We start from the raw sequence: 16,845 nt of genomic DNA on the forward strand, positions 1-16,845 counted from the left end.
TAGCTGAGCTCTTTGCAGAGCATGTGTAAATTAAGATTTAAATGCTATGAGTTGAAAAGATTTAGAAATAATCTTATTGTGAAAAAGTGAGATATTGTACGGGGGGGCTTCACAGACGGTTTTTGACTCATTCGGCTTCTAACGAGACGCACTTATGTAGAAGCTGCTGAAACCCCCAGTGTACTGTTGAGTAGATGTGTAGGTGTGTGATAAGGCTCTAATGAAAGGTATCGAAGAGCATCTCTGCTCTCTGTGTTAAGAATGTTCTCAGTACTGAAACATGTCTGCTGGGTGCAGAATGGATGTGGTGGGAAGGCACCAAACAGACATGGCTCAAAGACACTCAAACCACATCCTGAGTCACGCCGCTGATAATGACGCCTTCGCTGTGAGGAACCTGAAAATGTTCCCCTAAACGTACTCACACAGTCAGTGCTGCATCGGGGACTCTGTTGGCTTGGTGGCTGATTAGCTGGCACAGTTGTGAATTTAAAGAAGGTAAGGTAATTGATTTTACTTTTAATGGGATCAGAAAATGTTGATGAAGATGATTTTTTTAAGCTGGTTTAACAAAAATAATTACATTCTGATTAAAACTTTTTGTGACTTTAATTATTAATGATGCTAATGCTTTTGATGTTTTCCACATTTGCGATTGAAGATATGATTTGAGCTTTTTGTCTATTTAAAAAGGATTTCACCTTCGTCCAATTTTGACATTAACAGGAGAGGAGTAGTGCCAGACTTGAGAAATAAATAATGATAGGAGAACGATTTGTTTTTCCATTATCCTTCCGTTATGGTTGGGGGCCGCAGTAGCTCACACTGAAGGGACTTGGGTTGGGAACGGGAGGGTCGCTAGTTCAAGCCTTGGTGCGGACCATAATATGGAAGTTGGTCTGGTCGCTGGAGAGGTGCCAGGTCACCTCCTGAGCACTGCCAAGGTGCCCTTGAGCAAGGCTCCGAACCCTCAACAGCTCTGGTGCGCTCTCTGCATATCAGTGTGTAGCATCTCTGACATCTCTCCACTAATGCATGTCCACAGGTCCTGTTTGTGCATGTGTGTGATTCGGGCCTATGTGTGTGAGAAGCATGTCTCTCAATAATGCAGAGTAAATCCAGAGTTTCTCTCAGGGATTAATAAAGTATGGGGGGATTTTTTTTTAAACTGCGCTTTGATCAAAAGTCAAAATATTGTGAATAAAGTTGAAATACAATTTCGATTCTTACTTTATTCTTGACATTTCCACCAACAACAAAAAATCTTCGTCCTTTCGTTATTTATTTCTTATGCCTGGCTCTAATCCTTTTCCATAACAATTCGATTCGACTAAAAAAGCTGAATTATTTTCTGTATTTTCTGTATAAATGTATTATCATTATTATTATTTATGTGTAGTGTTTCCTCCTGTCTTACCAGAGGCTGATAACTGTGGGTCGTCCCCATGGCTCTGAAAACTGTGCACCTGTTGTCGCTGTGGGGCCTCACTCTGTTTGTTCACGGAGGTAAGTTGATCTAATCAGTCTGGTTTTCTTTACCTGTCGGTGAGAATTTCTCAGAATCACACTGTTTTTAGTACATTTACAAGTACAAGTACATTTACACATACAAGGAATTTGAGTTGGTGTTTTGGTGCATAAACAGTTAGCGAACTCTTTTGCAAAACTGGTAAGAGGCTATAAAACACAGCAGTGCTCCTGCTGACAACTTAAAAAGAATAAAAAATAATATATATGATAGAATATAAAGATATAAAAACACAAAAAGGTGCAGTGGAGGATCTGTGAAGTTGTGCAGGTATGTGTGTGATTTAAAGTGAAAATGACTTCCAGTATTAATCTCCTCACAGAGTTCAGTGTAAACAGAAAATACTGAAGTCTAGTGTGTGTTAATGTAACGCATGTAACGCATACCAGACTGTGATGGAGGAGGAGAGGATGGACTCGATGATGACAGTGTAGAAGTGCACCATCATGGTCTTTGGCAGGTTGAAATTCTTCAGCTGCAGCAGGAAGTACATCCTCTGCTGTTCTTTCTTGATGAGGGAGCCTATGTTCAGCTCCCACACGAGGTCCTGAGGGATCCCAGGAAGCAGAAAGAGAGGGATGGTGATGGTGGGTGGCTACATTTTTCCTGAAGTCCACAACCACACCTAGAGGAGCTTGACAGACTGGTGACTAGAGGTGCTTCTGTTAGTGTACAAAGAGCCTCGAGAGGAGCCAGTGTTGATGGTCCTGCTGTCCCAGACATGTTTCCCCACCTTCACAGCCTCTGTGTACTCGTCCAGACTGTTTGTGGCCGTCCTGAAAGTATCCCAGTCAGATCAATTTAAGCACGCCTTTAATTCTTCCACAGCTTCACTGGTGCACTGCTTTGAGGTCCTCACAACAGGTTTGCAGAGCTTTAATTTCTGCTCAGATGGACCATAACATAGGCGGAGTGACCCAGTGCAGCGCGGGGGATGGCGTGATAAGCGTTGCTGATGGAGGTGTAACAGTGGTCCAAAACTTTCCTCTCTCTGGTTGGACCTTTTAGAACCTGTCTGTACTCAGGATGCTCTTGACTTAGATTACCTTTGTTAAAGTCACCGGGGACAGTAACTAAGGTGTCCGGGTTTGTCTGTTCTGCACACAGTATCTGGTCGGCGAGAGCGCTGTTATCCTCGTGCACGCTGGCCTGTGATGGAATGTAAACACCAATCAGAAGAGCTTGAATGAAAAGAGATTCAAGCTCAGGAGAACAATGCTTTTTGAGCGCTGTTACGTCCCTAAACCCGCCTCTTGACATAAATACAGATTCCTCGGATGTGCTTTGCCGGAAAGTTCTTCGTCTCGATCCTCTCTGAAGAGTTGGAATCCCGCCAGCTGCAGCCCAGAGTCCGGTATCAGTCCACACAGCCACGTCTCCTTGAAACACAAAACACAGGATGTAGAAAAGTCTCTGTTTCTTCCCATCACTAGCTGAAGTTTGTCCAGTTTGTTGCACAGTCAACGCACATTGGAGAGAAATATGCCCGGTAGAGTGGTGCGTTGTCCACACTGGTTAAGCACGAGCACACCTGCCTGTGCCAAAAGCGCTGACAAAGGTGAGCGCATCTTGAACCAGAATGCCCAATACTTCCACGGATTGCGTCAGGATAGGGGGGGAAATCTCACTGTGATTCCTGAATTCATTCTCTCTTTTAAAAATGAACTTTTCATTGTTGAGAGTTTGTCCTGATTTTGTTAGATTGGAAAAGTTTCCCTTCATGTATTTCCGAACTTGAGTGAGCCTAAACACAGACATGCTGAGATAAACATGATATAGAGTCACGTCAGTATGAAACATGCGTCTGTATTTACACGAGGTGAATAGTTTTACAGTATTGACATCACAGTGTGTGAGAGTCTAGTGTGCATAGATTCATGACAGGTGAGGGGATCGTATGGAGAGCGAAGTACTGAGGTAACTTTCTGTGGCCCCATCATCTCTATAAAAAAACATATTAGATGTGTGTAGAGCATGAATGTTGATCATAGTGAATATAAACTCCTGTTAATGACCCACTTCTCTTCTCTGGTGCAGGAACTTCATTCTGCAATGTCACCTGCTCCACGGACTACAATGTCACAGTGAACTGTTCCTGCTCGGCTCCTTTGACGACATATTCTGTCATGGTTCAAGTCAGCTGCAGGTACGTTTAGACTTTGATGAGCATCATTTCTTTTGAAGCTTCATAATGCTTCATGTGGCTTGGGAGCATCCGAAAGATGTTTTTTTTTTTTAAAAACAACAATTTTGTCTGGGAGTTTTGCTTTTTCAACTTACAAATAAGCATCAACATAATGACCATTTTGAATATCATGCTCTTGGTTCCAAATATTCATGGTACTATGAATAATAGGGCTGGGAATCTTTGGGTGTTTCACAATTTGATTTTGATTCTTGGGGTCACGATTCGATTCAGAATCTATTTTCTATTCAAAATGATTTTGGATTCATGACTCAAAGTCTATTTATTAATTAGTACAAGGGAGTGACAGATTAGCCAAAAAAGTTATGAATCTATTTAAAATCTCAGATAAGAATCTTGATTTGACATTTTTTCCCACCTCTACTGAATAGAATAGATCGTATATCATCAGTGAGTAGTTTTGTCTAGGAGCAAACTTTAGCACAACTTTTAAAAATGGAGTTGTTTTGTGGAAAAGATGTAACGGAAACGCTGCAGAGCTGCAATGAAGTTTGACCTTAATGTTCACCTTACTGCATCTTCCTTGACGCTTTGCCTTTCAGAGTTTCCACCAGAATGTTTCAGTATGAACACCCATCAGTGATGTCATGATGTAAGCATTGACTGAAGGAGAGAAGCCTGAATTACACATTTAAGAGTCAAATACTTTAGATATGTAATAACAACAGGCTTTGTTACATGCATTATATCTTTTTTTAACATTCAAGTAACAAAATTAGAAGATGCATCTTTAAATGCACATTATATTGCAGTACATTTGTTGGCTCCTGCTACTTAAATGTGACAATTTGACATTTGTCGTAAAGGATAACAAACAGATATGGGGTTTTAGACTTTTTATATATATATATATATTTTTTTTTTTTTTTTTGGGGGGCGTTTTGTGCGTTTATTGGAGAGATAGGACAGTGGACAATCGGAAATCAGGGAGTGAGAAGGTGTGGAATGACATGCAGGAAAGGAGCCACAGGTCGGATTCAAACCCAGGCAGCCCGCTTGGAGGACTACATCCTCCATACATGGGGCGCGCACACTAACCACTAACCACTGCACCACCAGTGCCTCAGGGTTTTAGACTTTTAATGGCATTTGAAATGCAACTTTTTTTTTTTTTAACTAATTTGTGCTATTTTTAGGCAAAGGCGTAAGAAAGTTAATTGATAAAAAAATAATTTGATTAATCAAAAAACGACTGGTTGATTCATTGGATATGGTTTCTGGTGAGAAGCTCTCAGCATGATGCTTATGTTGGGATGTATTGTATTATTAATAAGATGCATGATAGTTATGATACAGGTACACGATACACTAAGCTGTGTGATTGTCTGTCAAATGTTTTCCTCCCCTAAACAATGCTGATGTGAATCTGAGCTTCCAAACTGTCACTGCGTCAGCTCGGCTCTAAAACAAATCACTTTGAAACCACATCCTTTAATGCCGAGACGTCCACTGATGTCACAGAGCATCGTCTATTAATAATGTCTGATTATCTGCCTCCAGTGATGGTTACGGACTCTACGCCAACAGCAGCTGTGAAGTTAAACCGCCTCAGTCCTGGTGCGTCATGTATCCTGAAGATCTCGAAGATGTTGCCTTCATCGGGACAATGTGTACGGCGACCGTCACCCAACAAGATAGTCAAGGTGTAGTGAAGGGCATGGAGTCATCTGTCTGGGAACTGAGTCATGTTGGTAAGTTAATCTGATAACGACTGTATGAATTGACCTTTCTGTATCCGTCACCTCTGCTGATCAGATAAGTTCTTCATTGAGAGATAACGTCGACAGTTTAAAGAGGTCAAACGTCAAACTGGATACGTTTTATAGAATATAAAATAATAATAATGAGTATAAAGATAAATGGTTTAGAATAAGACAAATGTTTTTCCGCAGTAATCTTTAAATGATCTTTTTGTGAATTTGAGGCGTTTGTAAAACACTTGTGCTGCTTTCAGCCACCTGTTTCCAAACGCTTCATTACATACTCATCATTTAATCATTTTCAGTTCTGTTTGAAAAGATCAAAAACTGAAGACAATCCTTCTGGGAACTTTTCTAAATTTCCCAAAATATCGATTTGTCGCAGACGCCAACCCACCTGCTTCCTCCTAAAGATTAAAATAAAAAAGATTTAACCGCCACTTGCTGTGATTTACTGGCACACATTTTCATTTTCATTATAATTCCCCTTTTGGTCTTTTACTTTCACAGTGAAAGCTCTGCCTCCTTTGGATGTCCACGTGACAAACAGTGGCAGATTTTACAACATCACCTGGGACCACAACGACAGAGAAAACAGCCTCACATACAGAGTGCGTGTGAGAGAGAGCAGGAACTTGTCAGAGGTAATACATGAAGGAAAACGCAAAAAAAAACCCTCAAAATTGGACTTGAAGTGTATCCAGGGGCGTGTCCAGATAGGTGGCTTGTGCCCCTTTTATTGCATTTCAATCAAGCACATTTCATTTTTCTTCAGTACTTTGAATTGTTACTGAACATTTTATCTGTGAGTCGTTCAGATGTAAAGCTAAGAAGATATATATGTACCTACTTTTTGTGTTACTTTTTAAAGTTAATAAATCATTCACAGGAAAATGAAATCTGTATGATGCTTTAATGTAAGCTGTTTCAGTAGATATGATTTGTAGAGGCAGCTATAGTAAAGAAATGCTTATCATTTGTTTATATGTATGTGCACACAAACTCAATGTCACACCTGCATAAGTCAGTGCACCAGTTTGGTTTACCCAAGTGCAAAAAGTCTGGACACGCCCCCTTAGTGTTAAACTCTTCTTCATTCCCTTCAGGATGCTGCTCTGGTATACTTAGTGGAAGGAAAGCACAAACTGTTAGAGCACATGAAGCTGAGGCCACATGTGAACTACACTGTGGATGTGGCAGCCAAAATGTGTCCTGAGAATCTGTACTGGGGTCCGTGGAGCGAGTGGAGCTCCTCTGCAGAATGGACGACTACAGGAAGCTCAGCGGTAGAGTTCAAAGGTAGAAGAAGATTTTCACATTAGGGCAATAATATGATCGTTTTAACTCGTGCGTAATCAGACTGCTGAGGCTGGTTACAGATGTTTTGTTTCATGTAACTCAGGTTCATTAATTATTTAATATTGTAAGATCATATTTGGCTCAGTGGGAGAGTCGGTCGTCTCTCAACCTGAAGGTTGGGGTTTCGGCCCCCAGCTCCTGTAGCCACATGTTGAATTGTCCTTGCATAAGACACTGAACCTCAAATTGCTCCCGTTGCGGCGTCGGTGGCATGTGAATGTGTATGAATGGAATTAGTCAGCACTGATGGACATGTTACATTGCAGCCTCTGCCATCAGTGAGTGAAAGGGGGGAATGTGACATGAGGTGTAAAAAGCGCTTTGAGTAATCAGGAAGCTAGAAAGGCGCCGTACCAGTCAGTCCATTTACCGTTTACGTGTCTGTCTCTTTTACAGGAATGAATAAAACTTGGTTGTTTTCCCTCCTGTCCATCGTTGCTGTCCTTGGAGTCGTGGTCTATTCACAGAAAACGTGAGTACTGCAGCCGAACGGGTATTAGCTTTGAAGCTAGGTGCCGCGGATTACCTGCAGAACTAAATGACACAAAATGTCCCTCGATTTACGATTCTCACATGTCTAAATTTTGACATTCCCCCAGATACAGTGCAGCTTGTCACTTCAGAAACTTTACCACACAACCTCAAAAAGCCAAATTTGTCTTTCTGTTAAATAGCTGGCCGTTATTTTCCAATAAACACTGCTCGCTTTGGGAGAAGCAGAAGTAGAACACATATCGTATTTAGATTGAAGAATAATAGAAATAATGATACATTAGAAATAATGTGTTCAAATCCTGTTCAGGGTCAAACTTCCTTTTGAGTTTATAATGAGCTGAATGCATTAATCGCGTAAAAAGTAAGATAGCAAAGTGAAAGTAAAGTTAGTCTGAATGTTAGTCTGAAGGTCAGAAACACCTCTAGTTCCAGTAAACCATTAGCAAAGATTCTCACTGCTTGAACGCAGACGTTCCTGGCATCGCCTCCCACATACAGAGAAACCACTGCTGTGATGTACATGCAGCAGCACATTGCACTCAAATGGCTAACAGGCATAGGAAGTCAGTGCAGAGAGCATCAGTGTCAGACACTTTGAACGCCTCGAAGTCAAGGGCACACTGTCACAGGAAAGATAACACATGCTTAAAAAAGTAGATGAACAATGCGCTGACACGGTTTATCTGTTTGTTGCTGTTCAGTTTGGAGGATGATGAAGGGTTAACCATCTGTGAGCGAGGAAAATAACACCTTGGTTTTGGTTTGGTTTACAGCTCACAAAAACTGTGTGCATGTTGTTATAGGCAGCAGAACATGCAGATATGCGGCGTACAGACACTTTCTCTTTCCACCTCGATGGTTACAAATTTACATTTTTGTTGAAGTCTCTGGGCTTCAGTTCTGGAGCTGTTTGGTTGCATTTACTTGCAGCTGTATCTCGTACTGTGTGCACTTAATTATTTTAATGAGAGCAGACGAAAGATCTGCAAGTTTGGTTTTTCACTGTCGGTTCATTTGAAAGTGTTCGGTGCATTTTAAGACATCATGCGTCAAACTATTTAACGAGCTTTTGTTAAAGATAATGGTCGATGATACAGATACGGATCTTCTTGATCAATAAATCTTCTTGACCGTGCTCTTAAAGCGTTAAAGCGTTTGCAGTCATTCTTGTTTTTGCAGTGTGGAGTCCTTTAACTGCCGTAGAAACTATCCAAACATTTCTCCAGGTCAAAAACTGTCGGTGGGGGAAAAAAAAAAAGATCTTCAATCATTTTTTCTTGCCTGTGGAGCATGATGAGCAAATTCTGTTGAAGCTCTTTAAAGTCAAGTTGTTTTTGCTTGTTTATATAATAACAGGCATAACTTACCGTAGTTAGACTCATGACACTGAACATGACAGCCATTTCATGCTATCAGTATTACTGGTTATGAGCTAGAAAACATCACACCTCACGTACCAAAATAAAAACATCAGTGACAGATGCAAATGAACTCAAAAATGTTCTTTGTGCATATTCATTTCAGATATTTGCAGAAGAAGCTCCACCTGATCACATACATCCCCACACCGCAGGAGTTCTTCAAGCCCCTCTACCACAACTATGAAGGGAACTTTAAGGTAAGGAGAACAAACTCGGTTCACTGGGCTTTGTGTGTAGTTTCCATATGAGCCCAGCAGGTGATGCCGTAGAGGGGACTTTCAACACATCTGCACCGAGGGGACTTTCCCGTGACTTCCCATGTAAGGGTTCATGAGGGGAATGACTCAGTGCACAGGGGCTTCAAGAGGCTTTTCGTTTTTCATCTGTCTGGCACGCTGTGGGTAGATAATTGTGTGACGGCAGACCTGTTCCACCCCAGTGGAAAATACCCCCGTGTAAAGATCATTTATGTGTCATTGTGTCAGGTTGTTTTCACCTGATAAGGGCACAGGAAGGGACTTATTTTGTAACTGTAGTAGGTTGAAAACGCTACATATAAAGTTTTTATTCAAACAGACACCCCCCTATTTTTTTGTAATATTTTATGAGCTATTCTAATTGTAATGACAGATTTTCACATGGTAATATTCAGTTTACCCATGAGATGGCGCTATTATGCCACTGTGGATTCCCAGAGAGACTTTGTTACTTAGTCCTGCACATGCGCAGTTCAGACAATAAACGAGCTGGCATGAGCAAGACGCTAAAACTGTATTTTATGCTACGCAGTGCTTCCTAGCCTGTGTAACCTTTGCTGCCGGTCAGGATTTCCCCTAGGTCTGGTGCCGGTAACATAACCTCTGTGTGCATTTACAAACATTGGTCAGCAGAGTGCGCCACTGCAGGGAACATACTTTTCTTAGAGAGAGGAAGTACATGATGTACATAAAGTACTAAATTTGCTGAACTGGGCAAAATAAGAAGCAGATTGTGCTTCAAACAGATCAGATATGAAATAGATTGGGTCTCAAGCTAGTTTGCAGGCAACAAAAAAATACCTAAAATATATTTTAAAAAAAACAATCTGAATTCTCATCGAGTTTCAATACGAGTATGAAGATATAGATATAGAAATAGAGGGAGTGAAGGAAGAATCAAAGTAGTCTTAGAATAACACCTTGTAAAATAACAAACATGTTTATTTTTGTCAGTATTATTTTTGTTATTATTCTATTTGCATGCATGTACATTGAAGAAGACATGACGGCCATTTGTGCGAGCACTGACGAAGACTTGTTGCGGGCTGTAATTAAGTCCACATAGTTAAAAGATGGTAACCATAATACAAACAAACATTTCCGTGTCGTGATGACAGATCAAGGTTAAGTGGCCAGAATTCAATCAGAATCAGGTTTATTTCAAAGCTGGTTCACACATACGAGGAAATTCACATGAGGTTTTGGTTTGAGAACAATGAACACAGAAGTAGAAAACAAAAGTGAAATACTGTTAAACAGCAGCACAGCTACTGTGGAGGAACTTAAACAGAATATGAATCCTATCCTGAAAACTTATAAACATGTTTATTACAACCAGCCTGTAGCATCAAGGTGGCCCTCTCCTTCCTCACTCCCAATCATGAGCCACAATCAAACACATTTTCTGTCCACTATTTATTATTAACAATAAACGTAAAATAAATCATACTTCAGGGAGAGCACCGGACAAAAACCCAACCTACCTTCCCTCAAATAAAGTGAAGAAAAGAAAATACATGAGTCTTGAGAGAAACAGGAGAAAAGGTTTCTCTCCCCTGCAACACAACCATGACTAAACAACGTAATCACAATATCTCTCAATTTAAACAAATCACAAAGTTTCCTTCTCTCGCAAAATCTCTCTCTTTGGAGGTGAGGTAGAAGGCGGGCAGCGTTCCAGTTTCCACAGCTCAATTTGATACTGGCGCCCTCAGGAATCCTCCAATGATCCGCAGATGCACAAACAACAAAAAGGAACACAAAGCCCCACAAAGGCAGATCCAATAATAAGAAGTACACTTTAATACACTTGTGACTCACAGTCATAACAGCCCCTACGACTTTAAAAGTAAAAAACAAACTCATCTTTGATTTAGTTTTGTGTTAACCATTTTTATGCACTTTTTATTTACTGAAAAACTTTCAAACTGGATTTAAAGTTGATTATTTTCTCAAGACACATATCAGTTACTCTAAATCTGACGCTGTGTGATGCTCTGCAAGTTACATTTTATTTCTATTTTTTTGCAACATGACCACGATTACTCCAACATGGTTTCAGAAGTTCTTGCTGTAGTTTGACTTTGTTATCTGAGTTTTGCGGTGCAGACTGCTTGCATTTCCTCAGCTGCTCAGAGACCATTCAGTGCTGCCGATGAGCTCCGTAACTTCAGGATGTGGTGTCCTTTGCTACACAAAAAATAATTCATGCTTATCTGCCCATCATCTCGCTGAATGGAGGTAAAAAGGGGCCTGCAGAAGTTTTTACAGTACAGAATGTGTTCATTTAGCCGTGTAGAGTCGAGTGCATCAAAGTAAAAATCTAATCAAACCAGAAGTGTAATTTCTTCAATAAACACAAAAGATAAATATGTGATTCTTTAATTATGATTTAATTATTATGGAGTTAATCCTCACAGTCTGTCTGTGCACTGCTGATACACTAATTTAATGCAAACTTTAAAAATCCTCTGAATAAAGTGCTTACGTTTTTGAAGAGCAATGCTATATGCAAATTAGAAAATGACTTTGTTATTTTAAGTTTATCCAAATAAAATTTGAGAAGCCCGACTGATAGTAAGAAATTAAGTAGTTCCTCCAGGAGGGCCGTGATAAACGTTACTTTACTTCATCACATCATGTTCATACTGATCTGTTTGAATGAATGAATTGTGTCGTTACAGTTTTTTTTAAAAGTGGCTAAATGTTCAGATAGATCCTGATGAACAACAACATGAAAGCCCCAAGTTAAAAATATATCTAGGTACTTGCCCAGGTGTCTCAGCCATGTTTCTTATTAGTGGTTAAACATGCTGAAAAAAAAAGGTTGCAGAGTAGATTCCCTCCTTTGACAAGGTGAAGAAACTTGTGTCAGCTTTGCTGAGGGTTAGATGGAGATCAATGTCACAGATCCAGTATATAATGGGTTTATAAGCAGCCAGTAGCCAAGTAGCTTAGCTTTCACACTGGAAGCATGGGGACACAGGTAGCCTGTTCAAATGTAAGAAAAAGTCTGCCTTCCATCACATCTTAAACTCACTGATTAACACATTATATCCCAGCTGTAAATCTATTCTAAATCAACTCTTACTGGGAATAGCATGCTTTAAGAATCTTTGACTGGGTCAAAGGACAGACTAACAGTTAACCCTCTGCTCATGTTCTTAATGCTATGCTAACTGCCTGCTAGCTCTAGCTTCTATGAACAGAAAAGACACCAGAATGTCTAAATCTTTCTATCTGAGTAATTTGATGTTGAACGTGCACTGAGTTATGTATTATGTTACTTTAGCTTATTAATGTGCAATGTAATAAATAAAAACTAATGTATAAATGTAATGTAAATAATAATATTCATTATACAATAGTATACATTGCTTTAATTCTTCAACTCTGAAGAGTGTGTGAAGCTTCCTCACTTTACATGTCATGCCTCTCGTGCTTCTGCAAAACTGTAATGCAATTTGATATCATACACTTAAGGTGCATTACACATTTGGACACCCACAGTATATTATGCCATTAAAGATTCAATGTAAAAGTCTAAAGGTGTAATGACAGCGGAAAGCGCTGTTGCGGCGCTGATGCAGGCTGGCAATATAAAAAAGGACAATAGTGAGAGCTCCAAGTCATAAATATATGTGGGTACTCGTCTGATTGTTGTAACCACACTTCATATAAGTGGTTAAACACATACTGACAAAACGGTGGATACATTTTAGGTTCTCTCTTTCATAAGTCGCATAAAATTCCTTCATGCATATAGAAAGCCCATTTACAATGAACAAACCTGTGTCTGTCATTTGCTGATTGCTAAAAATAAAGTTAGCTGCTTGTTGCACTTGTTTAGCCATTCTTAAACCAAAGTTTAAAATTACGCGTTTGATTTTTTTTGCTAGAACTAGTTTCTGATCAAATGAAGCACATCTGCTTACAGTATTAATGCTACGCTAATGCCCTGATGGCTGCTGTTTCAGGTTCATATTCATATGTTGAGAAAGCTAATGAGTAAATATTCACTCTAACTGAATGCCTTCCAATTTGTCTGTTGCAGGACTGGGTGAAACCTGTATTCAGCGAGAACGATTTCATAAGCATCAACTCACATGTTCAGAGGAAAAGCGAGAAGCAGCCTGATGTCCTCCAGTGGAAGAATGAGAAACGAAGCTACAGCGAGGACGAGATCAAACAAGGTGGTCATCATTTCCTCCACATGATGCAGCCTCACAACAACCCCCTGCTGTTCGTCCAGGCCGCTGGTAGTTCTCAGAGCTCAGGTCACTCCAGTGGACACATCTCCATCCACACCGTAACCTTGTCTGGAGAAGGAGAGTTTGAGGAGGAAGTTAGGTCAAGGAACTCTGAAAACACCCTCAGAAGTTACCGAGATGGAGAAAGCTTTACTTCATTTGAAGACGACAACAGAGAACTTGCTGGCTACAATTTAGAAGAGCTTCGGTTGTCCAGGTTGGATGGACATAGTGGGATGTTACCTCAGCTTGATAATCAAATATCCAATGACATATCATCAGAAAATTCAAACTTTGAGCCACATGCCATGATTAATGAACCAGAGAGGTTATCACTCGACTCGTTCGTCTCACAGGAGCAGTCAGAAGACGGCTACCCTCACGTGGACCTGGACACTGTCGACAGTGGGTTTGGAGAGTGCAGCAGCCCTGGAGCCTCAGACTCAAACATGGCAGGGCAGATGGATTTATTTCAGGAGCACAAAAACTCAAATTCCAACTATGTCAAGCAGTGGATGATATGTAGCACTATTCAGGAAGACTCAAACAACACAGAGCAGGCTTCCTGAAACCCAATGATACATGTTGTATCACTTTTTTTCTGTGAATAATGTCATATTCAAAGGTTTTACAATTTGTACGATATATGTATATAGCAAGATTTCTTTGTTTGGTTTTGTGATACATTTTTTATTTAGAAATGTACAAAGAAATAACATCATACATTACACATTTTTTCCCTTTTCTCCCCCCGACCCCGTAGAGATCACACGTAGTACATGTACAAAAGTGGATTTGTGAAAACATTACCCACATCATCCCTATGGCGACCCCACATACCCACATATCCCCACCCTGGATCGTCATCTATCATGAAGATCCTTTACTTACTATTTTTGAATGTTTCAATTGGATGCATAAAGGTTTATTTTGCTTCTTTCATCGATGTACTTCTTGAGAAAATCTATAATTCATAACTCTCGCACTTCAGACTGGATCGACCTGGGTTCAAAATGTTGCAGTGGTTTGTACATCTGCATGATGTTTTTTGTTTTATCTCTGTTTACACAGCTTCATATTGTCATGGTCATGCAGGCTTCGTCTGCTTGTACTGTAGCACCAGCAAGCTTGCTGCCTTATCAAGATGTCTGATAATGCCTGTTCTCCTTGCTTGTGCGTATTTTCAGTAACCACTGTAATCACCCGTCCTGTTTTTGTGAAATGTCAGTAAAAAGAGCAAACTTAGTCAAAATTCTTATCTGTCTACTCACAAAAAAAATCTCTGTTCAAGGCCTCATTTATCAGAGTGAGGCGGAGAAACAAGCCAAACAGGCTGTGATGACCTGCTCGCTCACTTTGTGTAGTGTGAGTTTTTACAGAGTGTTAAAGGTTTACCCTGTAGTTTCTGTGCTTTTTACAATTGCAAAAGTGCATTATTATTCCATTTTATCAGGCAACACTCTCCCTTAAAGCCTGTTAACATCAATAAAACGAGTCATTTAGACAGAATTTGTTTTTCTGGGTCATTGCTGAGTATTTTGTCTGTCTTCAGCAAATATGATTATGACATTATGCAGGATTTTTTGGGGTGGTTAAAGGTACAAATTATTCAGATTTTGTATAGATCTATTAGCTGATCATATCTGAGATTGTGTGAGGGTGGATTGATCTCGAGTGAAAGGGTTCCTGATGGTGGTGTGTGGTGGGAGAGGGTGGGGAAGTGTGGCTCATTTACTTTCCGAGTCCAAAGTTTCCCTGACTGCCAACGGTCTCACAGTTGTTATTGTTATTGCAAGTCTGTCCCGTCAACCTATAGGAATCTGTTACTGTGTGCTCACAGGTAATCTTCAGTTTGTTTCATGGAAAGTAGTAGTCTGTAAGTAAAGTTTTTGATATAATAATGGCTCTGAACAGCATCATATGAGATTGCTTTTAACATTCAACATTCGGTTCATTTGTCATTTCCGTTTTCTTTAGCTATGTATCTGCAAGAAAGATGAAATGAGGCTCTCCCAGCCCACAGCACTAAGATTAGGGATATGTTTAGTAGAATTTAAGTCGTCTTCAACCAGCTGGGGCTGTAGCTGGACTGGCTGTAGCTCTGGTTAACGAGCCTTCTCTATCAGCTCTAGTACCCTGATGTAAACCAGCAAAGCGGACAGGATAGCATCTTGTAGGAGCAGCACTGTTTTGCATATATTTGGATTGAAAAAAGGATGATAAAATTGTGTGTGGGCTGTGTCAGGAATTTTTAATCACATTAAGCATGGGCATGTGGACGTTAACCTGCAGGGAGGACCAAAGACTGACGGCTAGCCACACTCGGAAAACCAAATTCCGTTGTTGACCCCTCGGACAGTATTGAATAAGTTCTGCTCAAATAGTGATTTCTTACCTTAAGTCTAGTCAGTCTAAACAGAATGCAAATGTCAGATTAACCGACTAGAAAATAAGTCATCTGGGAACATCCTGCCATAAATGGTAAATGGACTTGAGTATGTACAGCACTTTTCTAGTTTTCTGACAACTCAAAGCGCTTTTACACCGCAGGTCACACCTACACATTCACACACGGATTACCAACTATAGTACAATTTAAAAAAAAAACAGCTTTGTAGTTGTATTTTTGGGGATGAAGTTCTGAGCTTCACTTTTCAGGTTTTCAGTTCAGGTTTCCAGTCGGAGGCTTGAAAGTCCATTAGCACGATGTGGCATTGGCAGAAACATCTGATTTCCCCCAAATCAATAATGCAGAAAATGCAACAATCAACTTTTTTTTATCTCGTTCTTCAGCATGTGAGTGAACCCAAGGCCAAACCACACTCCTACTGCAGATGGAAGTATTATCTAACCCATCGTTACCTAATAGTGCATATTAGTCAGACGGTTCCTTTTTTGAATACATTATACAAAGTAAAGTACAGTACAAGTGCATTATAACAACCTTTATTTACAGCCTCAGTGAGAAGTTTTCAGCTGCTTATGAACCAGCCTGAAATTAATATTTATTCCTCTGTACGACCTGCAAAAGCAGTCGAGAACATCACTGAAAAGGTTGACTATTTCTATGAAGTAATTATGCCTGTAACCAATTCTCTCCGGTCAGACGAGGTGAATGAATGCTGAACGCTTTTCTTCTTTTTCCTTTTTACATTTTTCATGGCAAAGATTCACGGTGAGTAATACAGTGAGTGTTTAAAGAGAGCAGGATGACAGAATCAGAAAACACTAATTATGCATAATCAACCAAAGATCAGCAAAAAAATAAAAATATCACTTTGTCAAAAGGGTTTTGCCAGAACAGATTATTGTGTTGGTTTGAAGCCAACACTCAAAGTGACTATGTTTTAATTTTGGTTATGTTTACTCCGTCTTTCCTCATCTACTCTTCTAGTCTGGTTGAGAATGCAGAGCTGCATTTGTCAGCAGAGCTGTCAATCATGACGTTAAATCCAGTGTTTTTGCATCACAAACGTATTAAACCAAAACTACTCAGAACTCCTGGGCATAGAGCAGCATGATGAAAAACTAACTATCAACGAAAGCCTCCAGGTTTGACAAAAATCTAGATGGTCAAACTAGATGGTTTATTTTAACCATCTAGTTTGACCTGTTCTATCTGTTCATAT

At 40.0% G+C, this 16,845-nt stretch overlaps 1 protein-coding gene across 1 annotated transcript; it reads left to right on the forward strand.

Moving 5' to 3' along the window:
- The first annotated feature begins 295 nt into the window (after positions 1–295).
- il21r.1 (interleukin 21 receptor, tandem duplicate 1) lies at positions 296–14,461 on the forward strand. The gene is made up of 9 exons (XM_061049920.1): positions 296–498; positions 1,421–1,506; positions 3,566–3,674; positions 5,235–5,425; positions 5,945–6,078; positions 6,541–6,733; positions 7,190–7,265; positions 8,813–8,906; positions 13,021–14,461. The coding sequence occupies exons 2-9, from the start codon at positions 1,446–1,448 to the stop codon at positions 13,783–13,785; spliced, it is 1,623 nt and encodes a 540-aa protein (XP_060905903.1). The 5' UTR covers positions 296–498; positions 1,421–1,445; the 3' UTR covers positions 13,786–14,461.
- Positions 14,462–16,845: the final 2,384 nt, after the last annotated feature.

This window comes from Labrus mixtus, chromosome 11 (assembly GCF_963584025.1).
Source record: "Labrus mixtus chromosome 11, fLabMix1.1, whole genome shotgun sequence".
Lineage (NCBI taxonomy): Eukaryota > Metazoa > Chordata > Actinopteri > Labriformes > Labridae > Labrus > Labrus mixtus.

What these genes read in the sequence shown, in the direction of transcription:
- il21r.1 (XM_061049920.1), top strand. Translation starts at nt 1,446, where the DNA reads ATGGCTCTGAAAACTGTGCACCTGTTGTCGCTGTGGGGCCTCACTCTG. An exon ending in CTCAGCGGTAGAGTTCAAAG is followed by an intron (nt 6,734 to 7,189) that starts GTAGAAGAAGAT and finishes TCTCTTTTACAG; the next exon opens with GAATGAATAAAACTTGGTTG. An exon ending in GTGGTCTATTCACAGAAAAC is followed by an intron (nt 7,266 to 8,812) that starts GTGAGTACTGCA and finishes TATTCATTTCAG; the next exon opens with ATATTTGCAGAAGAAGCTCC.